General features: G+C 49.0%; 1 protein-coding gene and 1 non-coding gene across 2 annotated transcripts; both read left to right on the top strand.

Annotated features, from left to right (window-relative positions):
• Nucleotides 1-764: 764 nt before the first annotated feature.
• Nucleotides 765-2,993, top strand: Rps11 (ribosomal protein S11). The gene is made up of 5 exons (XM_034500963.2): nucleotides 765-922; nucleotides 1,622-1,753; nucleotides 2,063-2,138; nucleotides 2,344-2,473; nucleotides 2,817-2,993. The coding sequence occupies exons 1-5, from the start codon at nucleotides 908-910 to the stop codon at nucleotides 2,938-2,940; spliced, it is 477 nt and encodes a 158-aa protein (XP_034356854.1). The 5' UTR covers nucleotides 765-907; the 3' UTR covers nucleotides 2,941-2,993.
• LOC117701302 (small nucleolar RNA SNORD35) lies at nucleotides 2,189-2,275 on the top strand. The gene has a single exon (XR_004605679.1). It is a non-coding gene; the product is annotated as a small nucleolar RNA SNORD35 (small nucleolar RNA).
• Nucleotides 2,994-19,236: the final 16,243 nt, after the last annotated feature.

Here is a 19,236-nt window from a genome sequence, read left to right as displayed (position 1 = left end):
GCTGAGCCTTCCTGGTCAACGGGAAATCTTCATGTTAACCTCACCCATGAGACAGGTTTGCTGACCTGGAACTCTCCTACCTATAAATCTTTTAGGCCCCTCCTAAAAGAGTGAGTGCTGGGGTTAAAGGCATGCAGCTCCATCCACAAAGTGTCATTCTATTTCAGAAGTAGCCTGTCCTAGTTACTCTGTGTACAGAGCTGTAACTGAATACTTGAAACTGGCACAGAAGCTTTTGTTCCCCCTTATTAGGGTCCCTCCATTACTTGGAGTGGGCACCTCCAAAGGTCACACAACTATCGAAGTGTGGGGCTGAAACAACCTCTGCCAGATGGCCCTCGGGATCGGGACAGTCTGAGACGACACTGACGAGCATCCTTGTTAATCCACTTAATATTCACTAGTGGAACCGGAGCTAGTCAGCACAATGGCCTTAAGCCTTTAATGAAGGAAACTGCTGAGTCGACTCCGGCTGCTCACGACATCACGGGAGCTAGCGGTGGTAAAGCAGGTCACCCGCTTTCCTGCGACCCGCTCTGCACCGCCGTTTCTCCTTGGAAAGCATGGATACCACCACGAGGTTCCTAAGTCCCGTGTGGATCCAGCCGCTGAAGGAACCACTCCGCCCTAAGACTCTCGCGATACCACCCGATGCACTCTCAGAGCCAGCGTGAACACGGAACAGCGGACCCCTGAAGTCTCGCGAGATGATAGGATTCTCTTCCCGCCCCTTAGTCCTACACCATCATGGTGGCGTACGGACAGTCCCAGAAGCGCGTGCTCTCGCAGGAAGTACCTCCTACTTCCGGAAGGGGCTGACCCTACGCCACTTCCGCTCAGGGCCTCGCGTGGTGAATAAGGAAGCCGGGAGTGGGCCTAGCCTTCCTTTTCTCAGGCTGCCGGGAAGATGGCGGACATTCAGGTTCGAGCGTTTAGCTGTTTTCTCTCCGCGCCTCGGTGTGGAGCTTATCCCTTGGCGTCCTCGTTATCTTACGAGTTAGCTGAAGCTAGGCGCCTGCGTGTGCCTTCATCCGATAGGCGGTTTGGAAGTCTGGGCTCTACACAGTGATGGGGTCTCAAGCGCTTTGGGAGTCAGTCCTCAAACTTGGGCCTTAACGGGTGGTGGTTTGGAGGGAAGAGGGCATCCCGAGGGGCCGGAGTCCTGAGGGCAAACCCGGGGACACTGGCTTAAGCAGCGTCTTTTTCCTTGATGGGAATTGAGCCTCGTGCGCTCTACCGCGGAGCTACAGCCCCTTGCTGTAGTTTTAAATGTTGGCGCAGGTCTGGCTTTGATTAGCTGATGTCTTAACCTTGCCGTCCTGCCGCAACCTTCCGAGTACCTGGGTGACAGATCTGGCCCACCAGGCTCGGCTACGTGAACGTAAGATGTGAATTTGTTTTGGAGAACCAGTATTGCTGAAAAGCTAATTCTGATCGCGGTCATGAATTCTGCAAGCTGTGGGGGTGATAGATAGAACACAGTAAGCTAAGCTAGACTTGGGGTGGCTGTGGAGTACCGGCCCGCCAGTTTGGACGTTTCGGGGTGAATACTGTAAAAGTTTGGAAGGAAGAGATACTATCTCTGGTCTGCTCGAACTTTACCTGTAACCTCATCCTACAGACGGAGCGTGCTTACCAAAAGCAGCCTACAATCTTTCAAAACAAGAAGCGTGTTTTGCTGGGAGAAACTGGCAAGGAAAAACTCCCTCGGTACTACAAAAACATCGGTCTAGGATTCAAGACGCCCAAAGAGGTACGGGACCCTCCTACACATGTGGAAGCACAGCCGGGCGGTGGTGCCACTCGCCTTTAATCCCAGCACTTGGGAGGCAGAGGCAGGCAGATTTCTGAGTTCGAGGACAGCCAGGGCTACACAGAGAAACCCTGTCTCGGAAAAAAACAAAAAACAAACAAAAAAACCCACGTGGAAGCACAGCCACCCCGCCCTCTTCAGAGTGGCTGCCCATGGGGCCCCTGGGAATTGTAGTTTGGGTCGCTTAGGCATCGTCCTTGGTTGTGTTTAGGAAGTGGTAGTCCAAACCACACTCTTTTATCCATACAGGCCATCGAGGGCACCTACATAGACAAGAAATGCCCCTTCACTGGCAATGTCTCCATCCGAGGTCGGATCCTGTCTGGTGAGTGAGAAGTTAAAGGGTGATTCTAGATTGCTGTGTCCAGGGCTGTTGGCAAATGATGTCTGTTCTCACGATGGTCTTCAGATGTCCTCCAGGGCACTGCTGAGACAGCCAATTGGCAAAGCTGAGGCCATAAATGGAACTTCTTGGAACCCCTACTCAACTGATTCCTACCTGCTAACACCTTCCTGTCGCCCTCTCCCAGGTGTTGTGACAAAGATGAAGATGCAGAGGACCATTGTCATCCGCCGGGACTATCTCCATTACATCCGAAAATACAATCGCTTTGAGAAGCGTCACAAGAACATGTCTGTGCACCTGTCCCCCTGTTTCAGGTGATCATGGTTCACAGATGGCTTGGGATAATAACTCTAGACAAGACAGTCACTGGCTAGGATGTCAGGAAGGGCCCCAAATTTGGAAGAGTGATGGACACGCAGGTGTCCTTAGAACAAAGTAGGGCGTCCTATGGGTTGAGTGTGGGGTGGGTCCAGGAGTGTGTAGCTTGCTGGGTAAGGCGGCTGCTAAATGGGAATGAGACGCTATAGTGTGTATCAATCTTAGCAACCATATAGATGGGGACTGGCTGGGTGGAGCAAAAGAGGGCACCCTCAGCTTTCTGTGAATGAAGGGGTTGCTGGGGGGCTCCTCCTGAAGACTTCTTGTCTAACCCCACAGGGATGTACAGATTGGCGACATTGTCACTGTTGGAGAGTGCAGGCCCCTGAGCAAGACTGTCCGATTCAACGTGCTCAAGGTCACCAAGGCTGCTGGCACCAAGAAGCAGTTTCAGAAGTTCTAAGGGGCCCCGGCCAATGCCCTAGAACAAATAAAGTTATTCTCCAACTTACAGAACAGACTTGGAGTCTCTTGTGTCCTGGGCCAGAGCAGAGATTGCCAGGGCTTTGACCTAAGGGTTTCCTAAGCTGGAGGTATCTGCTGCATTCATTCCCTTGGGCTCCATTTTGAGCCCCTAAATCTTGGTAACCAAGTAGACATGGTCAATTACAGCCACCCCCTGTTCTGCCCTGTCACTTGGGAGGAAGTGAGGGTGGAGCCCCTGACCTCAGTTTAGGTCTAAGCTCTTCAATGCCCCAGGGAACTGTCTTGTGTTTTCCCTAGGGGTTTCTGGTCTTCCCACAGCTGAAGAGCAAGCAGAGTCCCACACTCACCTTGCAGGTGACGACACCTAGGAAGGGGTGAGATCTCCAACTTGAGTATCATAGTCTGCTTCTTGAAACCCTATAGCCATTGCCTCCCATGGGGCTTAGTCCAGGGACAAGGCAAACAAGGATAGGAACCCTTTAGAAGGTGGGAGACTGGAAGAAGGCCACAGGTTGGCCCCGATGAATGTGGGAGCAGTAGGAACACCCACTCAGGACCCAAGGCATCCCCTGTATGGGAAGAGAACAGACCTGGGGAAAAGTCCCTTGCTGGAGTTGCCGCTGTTGGGGTCCCCAAGTCCCTGTCCCCCAGGCCTGTACCAGGGTCTGAGGCACAGCACTGGTACAAGGGTTGGGAGACAGGGCCTTGAGGAGAGTCCTCTGCTTGTAAGATGCTGCGGGAGGCACTGCTTCACCACCGCCTTCTGCCTTTTACCAGGCTGCAGAGGGAGGGGTTCCTGTCAAAGGAAGTGGGCCTGCATCAAAGCGAGCAGGAAGGGGCAGGGACCGGTCGGGGGAGAGGGGGGCACCGCCCAAGCTGGGAACCTGCCAGCCACCCAGGAGTGGAGACACCAAGCAGAGGAGGGGCTAGCCCCAGAGTTAAAAGGGGCATGGACCCTGAGGAATCTGAAGCCAATTGTTAAGAGGTGTGGCCCCTTCCAGCCGCAGGTGCTTCCGTTCCGGGTGGGGCAGTGTTTACAACAACAGCCCAGCTCCCATGTTTCCTCCCAGGGGTGGTTGGGGCTAAGCCTTTCAAATTTTCAGAGCCCATGAGGGGACACCTGAGAGAAGAAAGACCCCTGAAGCAGTTTTGTCATCGGCAGAGTGGAGATTAAGGTCTTAGGCCTTTGCACAGCTGAAGAACACAAGTCCTCTGCCTGAGAGCCCAGCAGTTTTCCCTCCTGCGCTCTGGCTTGTCCAACCCTATTGCCAGCCACACCTGCTACCTCCTCTCCAGGTGGAAGTGTGCTCCCTGGCTTCATGGTTTTACATTATTTTTACAGGGTCTTCCTGTGTGTGTCTAAATGGTCTGGAGCTCTCTGTAGACCAGGTTGGCCTCAGACTGGCACCTGTGTCCCCACCTCCTGTCTCCTGGTGCTGAGATTCCAGGTGACACAGAGCACATTTGGGCCTTTAATCGCAGGCACCTGTTTTCATTTGGCAACTAATATCCAATCACATGTAGACACTGTTGGTAATCCAGCTGCCAGGGAGGCCGAGCTGAGGCAGGAGGATTGTCAGAAGTAGTCGGAGACTTAGTCTGGGTAATACGGACCCTGTCTTAGACTAAAGAGCTAAGGATGTGGCTCAAAGGTGTCGTGCCTTCATAGAGTCTGACCACGAGAAGCTGGGGTTGTAGCTCAGTGGTAGAAGGCTTGTCTAGTATGTACAAGTTCCTGGGGCCCATCCCCAGCACCTCACAGACAGCAGCAGCAAGCAGTTGGGATTCCAGCACTTGGGAGGTAGAGACTTGAGGATCAGCAGATTAAGGCCACAAGAGACCCTGTTTCAAACGAAGGCTGGTATGGTGATGATACACATCTTTGGGGTTTCGGTTGGTTGTTTTACAAGACAGGGTTTCTCTATGTAACAGTCCTGGCTGTCTTTTTAGACCAGGATAGCCTCAAATTCTGCTCACTGAGTGCTGGGTTTCAAGGTGTGTGTCACCACACCCAGCAGTGGTACACATCTTTGATCCCAGAACTCAAGAGTCAGACAGATCTCAGAATTTGAAGCCAGCCTGTCTGCATAGTGAGAACCTCTTCCAAAAATGAAAATATTGTTTATGTGAGTGAGTGCATGTCTGCCACAGACCCCCATGTGGAGGTCAAAGGATTCAGTTCTCTTCATCATGTGGGTCCCACAAGTCAAACGAAGAGACCAAGATGCTTTACCGTAAGTACCTCTACCTACTGAACCATCTCACTAGCCCACACTTCCTCCTTGATTCTCCTATAGAGTGCGTCAAACCTACTTCCTGCCTGTTGGTTGCAAAGACCGTAAGAGTGTGTATCTGCACACCCAGCCCCTGGAAGTGGGAAGTATGAGGAGGCACCCTAAGATCCAGGTGTTCTGAGACAGCCCCAGCACTCAGCAGCCTTTGATGAGTGACTCATGCTCTCACCACAGAGCTTGAGTCTCCTCATCTGTAAATGGTGTCCATACTAGCAGCTGTGCAGGAAGGTCACTCTATAGCCCAAGGAGAATGACCTTTGGCAGGTAGCTGCGGAGGTTCTGTATGGTTATAGGACCTTGTGTCTTTTAGAGCAAGCTCGATGAAGTCATTTAAGTATGCTCCTAGAAGATTCTGTAGCAAATCATGTCTGGTAGAGAAGAGCAGAGTGGAACGGTTGGCTCCAGGCAAGGCTTCTGAGCATGGTCCTGGGTGTTTTGTTGTGTTGTGGTTTGTTTTGTTTTGTTGTCAGGGTTCTTCTGTGTACCTCTGGCTGTTTTGGAACTTGCTTTGTAAAACAGGCTGAGCCGGTAGCCTAGGCTATCCTCAAACTGGCAATACTCCTGTCTGTGTCTGTCTCTGTCTGTCTCTGTCTGTCTGTCTGTCTCTCTCTCTCTCTCTCTCTCTCTTAAAGACAGAGTCTCACTCGATTCAAGTTGCCTTAAGTAGCTGAGGATGACCTTGAACTCCAGACCCTGAAGTTCACCTCTTGAGTGATGAGATGACAGGTGTTCTCCACCATGCCCCATTAACGTGGGATGGAACCCAAGGCAAGAATTCTCCCAACTGAGCCACAGCCCCGAAAGCTAAAACCAGGATGCTTTTTTACAAACTTTTAGCCAGGCAGTGATAGGGCACACCTTTGATCTCAGCACTCAGGAGGCAGAGACAGGGTGATCTCTGGGTTTGAAGCCAGCCTGGTCTACAGAGCAAGTTCCAGGGCAGCCAGGGCTACACAGAGAAACCCTGTCTTGAACAACAAAAACAAGACAGTTATTACAGTTATTTAGTTAATCTGTATCTGTACCACGGAGTGCAGGTGGAGGAGGTCTATCATGTCCAGCATGCCTCCAGGGACGTACCTAACTGGGAAATACAAAAAATCAGAAAACACATGGACACACAGAAAACCTGGGGTTGGGAGGGCTTGGCCTCTCAGCTGGAGAAAATGCAGCACCTAGGAACGCACCGTTCCTTATACAGAGTTCAACTGAGAAGCGGGGTTACTGCACGCAGCTGAAGAGGGAGGTAGATTCAGCTTATTTCTGTCCGGTCTGTTTCTGTAGGAAAGAAGTCTTCAGGCCATAAACATCTGGGAAAAAGCTACTGTTATTTTCTGCACACACCATCTTCACACATGCCCCCTCCCCACTCTGGACCTCACACACTCAGGGCTCCTGCTGTTCCTCACAGATATGAGGGAGTAACTTTCAGGAGTCAACTGAGTCTCTCTTCTACCAATTCAGATGCTGGGAATCAAGCTTGGGTAGTCAGGCTTGACAGTGGGCACGCTGACCCGCTGTGCCATCTCACCAGAACCTTCTGCTTTCACTCTGGCTGCTAAATCTATCATTCAAAACTGAAAGTTTCATACAGGTCGCACAGAAATAAAAACTTTTAAAAAGACATTACAAAATACAAAAATCTGCATGTGACTGAACACATATATATTTGCATGTATGTGCACCGTGTGATTTAAGCATGGCATTAACCGAGGAAGACACTTCAGGAAAACCATACACATCAGAGTGCAGCTATGGGCTTCTCAAGAGAGGAGTCCCATGATGTGTCTTACGCCAACATTTTTGTTAGATTTAGTGTATGTCTGTAGTCAGAGGACAACTTCCAGAGGTCAGTTCCTTCCACCACGTGGTTTCCAGGGATTGAACCCAGGTCTTGGGACTTGCAGGGTAAGTACTTTTACCCGATGAACTATCTCATTGGCCCTGGGCAAACACTTCTTAAGAGTTTCCCCCACCTCTCTTAAGTAAATGAACTCCTAGGGTGATAAAGACACAGGTCCCGGAATGACACAGGGGACTTAAAAATTTTCTGTACAGAACACAAAGTTTATAGTCTTGTTTGTAAAATTCCCAGAAACTCCCAGGTTCACAGCTGGGAAAGGAGTATGATAAATTCAGGGGTCATGTATGCTCGGCCTTAAGTACAGTTGAGATATTGCTACAGAGAAGAAATGTCTTCCTCTTGTTAGCAACCTTTACCATAAGTTTGACTAATTATCATGGCTGGCTTGATCTACTTCCTTCCTGGTTCTCTCTCTCTCTCTCTCTCTCTCTCTCTCTCTCTCTCTCTCTCTCTCTTTCTCTCTCTCTCTTTCTTTTTTTGAGATAGGGACTCACTATGTACTTTTGAGTGGCCTGGAAGTCACAGAGATCCTCCTGCCTCTGCCTCCCAGGTGCTGGGATTAAAGGTGTGCACCACCACACTTGAGCTGGCTTGCTTTCTTTCCTCTTTGTCTTTTTTAATCTATTTCATGGGAGAATGACAAGTGCTGTTAACTGATGGGCCTTCTCTCTAGCCTCAGAAAATTCTTTTTTTTCCCCCCAAAGATTTATTTATTTTTATGCATGCAAGTACACTGTAGCTGTCTTCAGACACACCAGAAGAGGGCATGGATCCTATTACAGATGGTTGTGAGCCACCATGTGGTTGCTGGGAATTGAACTCAGGACCTCTGGAAGAGCAGTCAGTGCTCTTAACCACTGAGCCATCTCTCCAGCCCCAGCCTCAGAAAATTCTTATTACATTTATTTATTGTATATATTATGGTACACATGTGAAGGTCAGAGGACAACTTTTGCTGGTCTGTTCTACCATATAGGTTCCTGGGGATCAAACTTGGGATTCAGGATTGGTTTAGCAGCAAGCACCTCTATCCACCGAGCATCTTGTCAGTTCTTTGTGATACATTTTTGGTCCTTTATTTCTTTATCTTTTATTTATTTATTTATTTTTTTATTTATTTTTTGGTTTTTCAAGACAGGGTTTCTCTGTGTAGCCCTGGCTGTCCTAGAACTCACTCTATAGACCAGGCTGGCCTTGAACTCAGAAATCCGCCTACCTCTGCCTCCCAAGTGCTGGGATTAAAGGCGTGTGCCACCACTGCCTGGCTGGTTCTTTATTTCTTCGAAATGTAGGAAACATTTCTCTTACCCCTAGGATGGTGCTGACAAGCAGGCACTGGCTGAATCCACCAAGACAGAGGAGACTTTATTAGCTGCACTAAGATGCAGAAAGCAGGGGCTGAGAAGTAGAGAGACACTGTCAGCGAGTTCTGTGCTTCTGGAGTAGTAGTTCTCTGTCACCGTGACCTGCTTGTTACTTATGTCCTATCAGGTAGGATGCCTGTATGGCTCATGGCATGCCCACATAGACGTGTCACTTTGCTGAGGAATAAGTCTGATAATGTGGGTTGTCTCTTCTTGGGACTGGCTATCTGCAAGCATGGGTCACAGGGTCAAACTTAGGACAGTCTGAGTATGCTTATTAAAGAGTAGCATTGGGCCAGGGAGCTAGCTCAGCAGGTGAAAGTACCTGCCACACAAGCCTTGCGACCTTTCTTTGATCCCCAAGAACCTCTTGGTAGAAGGAGAGAAACAATTTCAGAGAGCTAGCCTCTGACTCCTAACATATGCCACAGCACTCCTGTGTACTTGTGCGTTCTCTCTCTCTCTCTCTCTCTCTCTCTCTCTCTCTCTCTCTCTCTCTCACACACACACACACACACACACACACACACACCACATACACACCCAATGACACACATTCATACACGTAAACAGAATGGAACAGGGGTTGGAGAGATGCCTCAGCAGTTTAGAGCACTGGCTGCTTTCCCAGAGGATCCTGGGTTCATTTCCCAGCACCCACATGGAGGTTCACAACCATCCTTAACTCCAGTTCCAGGCGATCCCACATCTGGCCTCCATCGGCTCCAGCATGCACAATGTACACAGATATACATGCAGACAAACCACCCATACGCACAACATAAAAATAAAGAGAAAAACCTAAGGAAAAAAATAGAGTCTCTACTGGGGCTGAAGCTGCCGGTTGTCAGTTGTCTAGACTCTGCACAGACAGTAGCTGGGGATGTGTCTCCATTGGGAGGGATGCTGTGCAAACATGAGAAGTTCAGATCCCCAGCACCTGTGTGACAGCCTGGCACAGTAGCCCACAAAGGGATCCCAGGAAAGGTTCCAAAGACTTCAAGAGGGACACTAAGGCAGATGACCTGGGAATAAAGAGTTTATCAGGCCGGGCAGTGATGGTGCATGCCTTTAATACCAGCACTTGGGAGGCAGAGGCAGGGGGATTTCTGAGTTCAAGGCCAGCCTGGTCTCCAGAGTGAGTTTCAAGACAGCCAGGGCTACACAGAGAAACTCTGTCTCTTAAACAAACAAACAAACAAAAGTTTGTTGGTAGTTACTAATGCCACAGACAGGCAGGCAGGCAGGCAGGGAAGCAACAGTATTAAAAAGGTCTAAGGAGAGAAATGGAGCCCAAGTGTCCGAGGTGGGATCTTTTTTGCACATTTCTGAGAGTGAGAAAGGTTCCACAGCAAGACTCTGGCGGTGGGGATGAGGGTGGGGGAGCAGCCTGTGTGGCCACCAATACCAACTTGGATGTAAACTTACTTCTTAGGTCCTGCTCCCATCCCTCCTACCCGCCATGTCTGGATGCGAGCAGGGAAGGGCTTCACCGGCTGTGTTCATTCAGTAGGGCGTCTGAAGGTATCTTTGAAAAGGGCTGCTGGAGCCTGAGCAGGTCTTACCTTCAATACTGGGGGAGGGAGGGGAGGGAAGGCAAGGATACAGGTGGATTCCAGAAGTTTATTGACCAGCCAGTCCAGCTGACCTTTGGGCTTCTGGTTCAGTGAGAGACCCTGTCTCAAAACAAAATAAAGAAAACAACTGGAGGTGAGAGAAAACCGTGGAGACACGATAGAGTCTGGAGGTATTGTGAGTGAGTTTTCCTACGTGTCATTAGAAGACAAGGCAGTTATATCCACCAGGCCCTCAGAGGAAGCTGTTGTCTGACCTTCTGGGACAGGTTAACTGGGCTCAGATGGACACACAGGAACAGGGCTTGCCTGCACCTTGACTGCAGCCGAGGAATTGGCAAGATTGTGTAAGATCAGGTCCAGACATCGTCTGGTGGTTTTTTTATCCTAGAGGAGGGGTTTTAGATAAATCCAGTCTGCCCAGTTAATGTGAGGGGCATTACAGAACGGCTAAGCTCAGGAACAGGAACGAGGCTGTAATTATCCCAGGCCTCGGGGACTTGATATGACATAAGCAGATAAGATGTCTGAGTTTCAGTGTAGTCTGTACGGAGGAATTGTGTCCTGGAAAGGACTTGAGAGGCCAAATGGGGCTGTATGCTTGACAGTAATACAGAATGTATATGTATATATGTATATGTATATATGTATATGTATATATGTATATATGTGCGTATGTGTGCATGTATTTATTTACTTATTTATTTGGTTTTTTTGAGACAGGGTTTCTCTGTGTGGCCCTGGCTGTCCTGGAACTCACTCTGTAGAACTGCTCCACCTGCCTCTGCCTCTCAGGTGCTGGGGTTAAAGGCTTGTGCCACCATGCCTCACTAATTTATTTATTTATTTTTTGACACAGGATCTCTTGTAGCCCAGGCTGACTTTGAGCTGCTGGTCCTTCTGCTGCTACCTCCTGGGTGCTGGGATGGGGGTGTGTGCCACACCCTACTATTTATTTGGGTGCTGGGTATCAAGCTCAGGTCCTAGTGGTTGACAGCCTACCATTCTCCCAGCCATGGGCCGTTTTAACTGTGAAGACCAATTGTGACTGCCTGAGACTATTCTATGGGAGTTAGGAGGAATGGTTATCTTCCTTAACTTTTTCTCTTCCAGCGTGTCACCTGCTGGGGTAGCCCAGGGTCTTGCTGAGTGCATAGCTTTCATAGAATCAAGGGACATGTAACGTGGACAGTGGTGAGAGTCTGACTTCTGTCCCTGGTCTAGCCAACAGGTGACTTATCAGAGCTGTGGGGCCCTTTCACGGGGACCCAGTGCTCCTGAGTCCTGGATGACTTCAGAGGGCAAAGGACAAAGCACTGGCTTGTTCCGTGTCTCTCTGCGCTGACTCGCTCAGGTCTCTAAATTCTATTGAACATCCAGTGGACAGGCTCCGCAGTCTCGAAGAGGAACTAGTGGATTTTCATGTTGACTGGCTTGGAGCTATGTAGACCAGACTGGCCTTAAACTCATAGAGATCTGCCTGCCTTGCCTCCCAAGTGCTAGCCTGATCTACATAGCAAGTTCCAGGTCAGTTAACAATACAACCCAGTGAGACCCTGCCTCAAAAACAAACCCAGTGGTAGTGATACACACTTTTAATCCCAGCACTTGGGAGGCAGAAAGAAGCAGACAGATCTCTGAATTCAAGGCTAGCCTGGTCTATAGAGCTAGTTCCAGGAAAGCCAGGGGTAAACACAGAAACCCTGTCTCAAAAAAAAAAAAAAAAAAAAAAAAAGGAAGAGGCACTACCCTAGGTCCTGTGGTTGCTGCTTGGCCAGTGTGTCCACCCAGTACCCACCAGGATGAGGAACCCGTAGTCACAGCAAATACCTCCAGGAATTATGGCTCCTCCATCCAGCATGAGATCACCCACAAGCCACTAACTGAACTTTCCCCTACTCCAGAGACACCTACAGCCATGCCCCCCTCCAGGATTGAGGTCCCCTCCACCAGCAATTAAAGGCCCATCTCCCACAGGAATTTGTCCACCAAGAGCCTAAAATAAACTGGGCATGGCAGCTTTAATCCCAGCACTTGGGAGGCAGAGGCAGGCAGAGCCCTGAGTTTCAGGCCAGCCTGGTCTACAGAGTGAGTTCCAGGACTGTTAAGACTACACAGAGAAACCCTGTCTGAGAAAACCAAAAGAAAAAAAGATGCCCCAGATGGTGGTGATAAAAAACTGCACTGATTATAGCTGATCATAAATACACAGAGCAATTCAAATGAAAAAAGAGGTGCTTTTAAAATAGAATGAGGTAATAGCCAGCAGGAGCCTGGCCAGGCAATTTTGGTCCCCACAAATTAGGAGGGGGTTTCCACATAAAGGTGGAAAGTGGACTGAGTCCACAGATATCCTCTGACATAGATAACAGGAGACAAGCTGAGCATGGCAGGTGCCTGCCTGTAGTCGAAGCACTGGGAGGAGGAGGCGGAGGCAGAAGAGTTGGGGCCTAGGCTACTCTACCTCAAAACAGCAGGAAAAGACTGGCTAAAGAGCCCAGTGAGTAAAGGTGCTTGTTGCCAAGCCTGGTACATGAGTTCAATGCCAAGACCCACATACAGGAAGGGAGAACTAACTCCTGGAGGTTGTCCTCTTACCTCCACACATGCACTGAGGCACACGCAGTTACAAAATAAATAAACACTATTATCATTATTGTTGGTTTTCGAGACAGGGTTTCTCTGGGTAGCTCTGGCTGTCTTGGAACTCTGTAATCCAGGCTGGTCTTGAACTCAGAGGTCTGTCTACCTCTGGAATGCTGGAATTAAAGGTTCGTGCCACCACTGCCTAGCTATAAACATTATTTTTTTAAAAAGAAAAATCTAGCCTGGTGGTGGTGGTGGTACACGCCTTTAATCCCAGCACTTGGGAGGCAGAGGCAGGCGGATTTCTGAGTTCGAGGCCAGCCTGGTCTACAGAGTGAGTTCCAGGAGAGCCAGGGCTACACACAGAAACCCTGTCTCAAAAAACCAAAAAAAAAAAAAAAAAAAAAGAAAGATCTGATGGTTAGACAGCCTAGCTCAGCAATAAGAAAGAAGACCCACAGAGAGGCCAGGGAGGTTTTTGATTTAACCCTGTCAGTGCAGTTTTGGATGCAAAAATTATGTGTTCCCCGAAGGACAAAGGAAAGAGAAAGGCCAGGGCAGTGCCCTGGTCTGGAGGAAGCCCTGGGTTCAGCTCCAAGTACCACACCAGCCAGGCCTGGTGGAGCACACTGGAATGCCTGTGGAGGCGAAGGCGCAGAAAGATCAGTAGTTTAAAGTCATTCTGGGCTACTTATTGCGTAGTTTGAGACTAGTCTGGGTTACACAGCTATTTTGAGGTATTTATTTAGCCAGGCGGTGGTGGCACATGACTTGAATCCCAGAAGTCAGTACACAGAAGCAGGCTGATCTCTGAGTTTAAGTCCAGCCTGCTCTACAGAGTAAGTTCCAAGACAGCCAGAGCCACACAGAGAAACCCTGTCTCAAAAAACAAACCAACAAACAAAACCAAAAAAGAAATACATTTACCTTTATTTTATGTGTTGGTGATTTGCTTGCATGCACGTCTGTGTGAGGGTGTCAGATCCCTGTTCCAGGCGGTTGTGAGTCCTCACGTAGATGATAGGAACTGAACTCTGGTCCTCTGGAAGAGTAGCCAGTGCTCTTAACTGCTGAGCCCTTTCTGCAGTCCCAACAAGTTATTCTTAAAGGTGATGAGGAAGAGGGGGCTGGCAAGAAGGCTCAGTGTATAAAAGCGCTTGCTGCTAAGCCTGTAGCATGATCTGTTGAGGGTCCCTGTGGTGAAAATTCTGAAATTTGGGTTTCTTAAGAACATAGACATATTATGGCTATGTTTTCATTTTAATCCCAGGTGTGGGATACGGGGCTGCATAAGACTGTCCCCAGCAGCTGACTACAGTTTGCTTTGTGCTCTAGCAGGGGCCTGATTGTGCCAGCAGCTGATAGTTTTTTGCAATTATGTGGCATTTGGAATTCTGGGGATTTTTTAGGGAGTATAGAAAAGCTAGGGCCCCAAGAAAAATGGGTTGTTGGTTGATTGCTGTTGGTAACAGTTGGTTGAGGTTTCTTAAGTAGTCATGCACAAGGAAGTAACAACAACAAGCCTGACAGTGAAGATCAAACTTGCCCCAAGGAGCCTGATGCCCCTAATGAGCAGGGCGTAGTCTAATGATCACATTACCCCCTTTCCAACCCCTGGCTTCATTCAGGGATCTCTTTCCTTTCCCCTCTACGATTTTTTCTCTCCTATCTAGTTGTTAGGGGGTAGAAAGTTCGGGAGAAAAGAGGTAGAGAAGGGTGGAAGAAGAGGATCCCACAAAATAGCGAAACTCAGGCCACAAATCCAGGTCCTGGAATAGAACCGACCGACTCCTAAAGCTGATTTCTGGCCTCTACATGTGCTTCACGGCAGGTAGGCCCTGCCCTGTGGTTAAACATAATAAAAATGGGGAGGAGAGGGAGAGAGACAGACACTGAACTGGAAAACTGTGTCCAGTGGTGCTGGCTGCACAGCAGACTGTAGGGAACAGGGATAACAAGCTGGTTTGTATTTGGAGCAGGCCAGCCACAAGGAAGGGAACACATACCCCTGGCCATCCCGTACAGGGGAAAGAAGTTCTGTGAAGGAGTGAGGTGTCGCCAGATACAGTCGTGCTTGTCTTTAATTCCTACACAATAGAGGCAGAGTCAGGCCAATCACTGAGATTTTTTAGGCTAGCCTGGCCCACATAGAGAGTTCCAAGCCATCCAGGGCTACATAATGATACCTTGTCTCAAAACAGATAGATAGATAGATAGATAGATAGATAGATAGATAGATAGATGATAGATAGATAGATGATAGATAGATAGATGATTAAAGGGGTCAAAAAATATGGGGCCAACAAGATGGCTCATAGGGTAGAGATGTTCTGAACAAACATGGTAAACTGAGTCTCATCCCTGGAATCCACACACAGTAAGACAAGAACTTCATGAGGCTGTGCTCTGCCCTCCACATTTGCCATGGTCTGTGTGCTTGCACACACATTTCATAAACACATACACCGTAACAAATACAAGTAAAGGTTTAATAAATTAATAAGTGAACTTGTGGATAACAATGAAATGGCTGGGTGAGCAAACCTCTTGCTACCTTACGGCTCCTGGAGTACACACGCACACACACACATGTGCGCATACATGCACATGCACACAAATGCACACACACACAAATGCACACACACATGCATATACATAAATACACTGATAATAAGTAAAATTAAATTTTAAAAAATGTTGTGTCAAGTATGAATGTGTAAACAAACTTAGGATGTGAATGGATGTATGTGGAGGGTGTGTGTGGAGGGTGTGTGTGGAGGGTGTGTGTGGAGGGTGTGTGTGGAGGGTGTGTGTGGAGGGTGTGTGTGGAGGGTGTGTGCAGAGTCACTGGTTATCTTCTTTGATCACCATTGTATTTTCTGACGCAGAGCCCCTCACTGAAGCTGGACCTCACCAGTTTGCTTAGTCAGCAAGCTCCAGGTATCTTCCCGGCCCCTCCCCCCTCCCTGTGCTGGGGTGACAGATGTGTCACTGCACATGGCTTTTGTTTGTCTGTTTTTCAAGACAGGGTTTCTCTGTGAAGCCTTTGGCTGTCCTGGAACTCACTCTGTAGATCAGGCTGGCCTCGAACTCAGAAATCCACCTGCCTCTGCCTCCCAAGTGCTGGGATTAAAGGTGTGCACCACCACTGCTTGGCTTCTTTCTTTCTTCTTTCTTTCTTTCTTTCTTTTTTTTTTTTTTTTTTTTTTTTTTGACAGGGTCTCATTTTGTACTCCTCAGTAGCGAGCTGGCTTTGAACTCACAGACTCCTGGCTTTGCCCTGACAGAGATCCTGACTGCTTCTGCCTCCTGAGTTCTGAGTTTATAGGTGAGCACTGTTGTGATAGCCATTCCCATTTATTCTCCAGCCGAAAAGATGAACTTTGGGTCTTGGGAACTGAACTCTGGAAGCTTTCCTTCTGAGGATTACTCGTCAATGGTTGACCTATATTTCCAGGCCCCAGTTTTTGATTACACATCCCAAAGGTGACTCATAGGAGGGAGAGGACACGAGACTCGTTGGGGCCTACTGAAGATGCATCTGCTGGGTCTTTAACTGGTGTCCCCTGAGGACGAGGCCTCATGGAGTGGAAGCTGCTCAGGGTACAGTGATCTCTAAGGGAGATTGGTAAACTAAACTGGACACGAACAGGCCACGGAGGGCTGGAGAGAGGGCTGAACTCTGAACTGATCTCAGGCACCCTAGGAAGAAGTAACCAAGAGATGAAGGAAGAAAAGTCCCCATACGGATCACCAAAATACCATGCCAGGGGCAGCGTGGAGAGAGCAGAAAGCGGTGGGGTGTTACTGGTTATTGGATGTACTGAGGTGAAGCCACAGAACAGGGGAAGGTAGCAGGGGCATGGGTGGCCTGTAGAAGTGGTCTAAACTTTTAGAACTTTTATTTTTTTTGGGGGGGGGGGTGTTTCGAGACAGGGTTCCTCTGTGTGGCCCTGGCTGTCTTAGAACTCTGTAGACCAGGCTAGCCTCAAACTCAGAGATTCCCTCTGCCTTGGCCTCTGCCTCCCAAGTGCTGGGATTAAGGGAGTGTGCAGTCACTGCTGCTGCCTATACCTGGCTAAAAATGTTTCATGAGACTGGGTCTCATCTCCATCTCCTTTCTTAAAAAATTACAGTTAACTTTGTGCATGTACGTGCACCACAGTTCATATGCAGAGATCAGAGAACAACTTTCAGGACTCAGTACTCTGACCATGTGGGTCCTGCGGATCAAACTCAGGTTATCAGGCTTAGCAGCAAGCTCCTTTAATCCAATGAACCATCTTGCCGGCCCAAAATTTTAAATGCATTATTGTGTCTGTGTGCACACATAAGCATGTGGTAAGGGAGACACGCCACACATGTGGAGATCAGCAGACAACTTTGTGTTTTCTCTCACCTCCCTCCTTCCTTCCCTCCCTCTTTCCCTCCCTCCATCTTTGTATGGGTTCCAGGGATCGAACTCAGGTCATTAGATTTGTGTAGCAGATGCCTTTACCTGCTGAGGAAGAGATTTAAACACAAATTGACGCACAGGAGCATTCAAAAAAAGAGAGGCACTGAGGGGAAGGGCCAACGCGTGGACCTGGGCTTCTCAAGGGAAAGTCCCACTGAAGTGTCTTAACTGTAACCATGCACACGGTTTGGGAGGCTTCGGTTCAGTGTAGTGTGTTTTTTTGAGGAGACAGTCCTTCCCCCTTCTTTCTTAAGTGAAATCAGAGTGTTTCCTGGAGGGCTCTGGGGAGGGTGGCAGCTGAGGAGGCTAAACTGGAGACTGTAGGATTGCACAAGGAAGAAAGCCAGCTTCTCACTGTGGACAAAGGTTCTGGGCTGATTTGTAAGACTTTCCGGAAGTTTTGGGTTTCCATATCGGAAGAGACAGGTCAGGTCTTGGTAGTGGCCATTTGGTGTAGCTGATTGCCGTGTTAGTATTCTTTGAGAACTCTCCAAAGAAGGGAGTCGTCTCCATTGTCACAATGCCACAGCAATCACTGCTAACTTCATTGTGGCCTGACCCTCAGCTGTCAGCCTTTAGGCTCTGGTGTGACAAGCTTCCCAGGAACACTTCCCCGCCAACCCTTCCTCCCTTCCTTCCTTCTTTCCTTCTTTCCTTCCTTTGACAGGGTCCTTTGTAGCCCCGCCTGGCTTCAAACTTACTATGTAACTGAGGGTGACCTTGAATGCCATGTCCTTTTGCGTGCTAGACAAGTAGATTTACTTCATTAAATAAACCAAAGCCCCAGGCCTTATATGGTTTTTGTTGGTGGTGACACCTGACTCATATTGTGTAGACCAGGCTACTCTTGAGCTGACAGGGATCTGCCCACCTCTGTGTCCTGAGTGCTGAGATTAAAGACATGAGCTGCCACACCTGTTCTTTTTTAGCTTTAGTTCCTGGATCTGCTTGTATCTCTGTGTCTGTGCATGTGAGTACAGTTTCCTCAGAAGCTGTTAGCTCCCCTGTAGCTGGAGTTACAGATGGTTTGTGAGCATTCATGTGGATGCTGGGAACCAAACTCAGGCCCTCTACAAGAGCAGCTGGTGTTCTTTTTATTGTTGTTTGGTGTTTCAAGACAGGGTTTCCCTGTGTAGCCCTGGCTGTCCTGGAACTCACTCTATAGACCAGGCTGGCCTCGAACCCAGAAATCCTCCTGCTTCTGTCTCCTGAGTGCTGGGATTAAAGGCATGAGCCACCACCAACACAGCCAGTGCTTTTATCACCAAGCCACAGAAACAGCTTTTTTCAGGGGTAGTTAGCATCAGAAGATGAGGACTTAGGTCCTCATACTTACAAGGCAAACACTGACTGAGCCATCTCCCCAGTCCATAGGAGGCCTGAAATCCCAGCACTTAAGAGCTGGAGGCTGGGGGATCAGGAGTTTATGGTCAGCCTGGGCTGCATGGGTCTTGACACATCTACCCTACCCTTCTGCCACCACGACAACGACCACCACCACCACCACCATTAAACACGCGCACACGTACACGCGCACACAATCTAGACTGGAGGGAGAGGGGGTCAAGGCGGGCAGGAGTGGTTGATTCTGTATTCTTCCATAAATAGGATTTTTACATTTATTTACTTTGTCCATGCCTGGATGTATATATGCACCCCACATTCCTGCCTGGTGTTCAGGGAGATGAGGAGTTGTCAGGTCCCCTAGAACTAGAGTTATAGACAGCTGTGAGCCTCCATGTGGGTGATGGGAACTGAACCCAGATCCTCTGCAAGAGCAGCAGGTGCTCTCAACTGCTGAGCTGTCTTTTCAGCTCTAAGCTTTGCTTGTCTATTCAGCCTGTTATCCATCTGCTGACCCGCCAGTCAACCACTCACGGCTCTGTCAATCTCCCTCTCTCAGCTGTTTATAGTCTCTATCTGCTGCCCAGGACGGCCATGAACCCCAGGCCTCCCGACCTCCATCCTCAGTGCTGGAATTACAGGCGTGTGCCGACACCCACCCCCTTTCTCCTTTGCTGCCTATCTACCCATCAGCCTGTCAGTGTCCGTCTCTCTGTGTGTTTGTGTGTCTTTCCTGGCAAGATCTTGGGGTGGGCAGCAGGGTGGGAGACAGGGGGCTGAGGCAAAGGCTC

This window comes from Arvicanthis niloticus, chromosome 1, assembly GCF_011762505.2.
Source record: "Arvicanthis niloticus isolate mArvNil1 chromosome 1, mArvNil1.pat.X, whole genome shotgun sequence".
In the NCBI taxonomy this organism is placed as follows: Eukaryota; Metazoa; Chordata; class Mammalia; order Rodentia; family Muridae; genus Arvicanthis; species Arvicanthis niloticus.
Note: the sequence above shows the minus strand (reverse complement) of the source record. Positions and strands in the feature narration are given on the sequence as shown.

Excerpts from the sequence above, each read along its gene's own strand:
- Rps11 (XM_034500963.2), top strand. Across the intron at positions 1,754-2,062 it reads GATTCAAGACGCCCAAAGAG|GCCATCGAGGGCACCTACAT; the intron begins GTACGGGACCCT and ends TTATCCATACAG. Across the intron at positions 2,474-2,816 it reads CACCTGTCCCCCTGTTTCAG|GGATGTACAGATTGGCGACA; the intron begins GTGATCATGGTT and ends CTAACCCCACAG.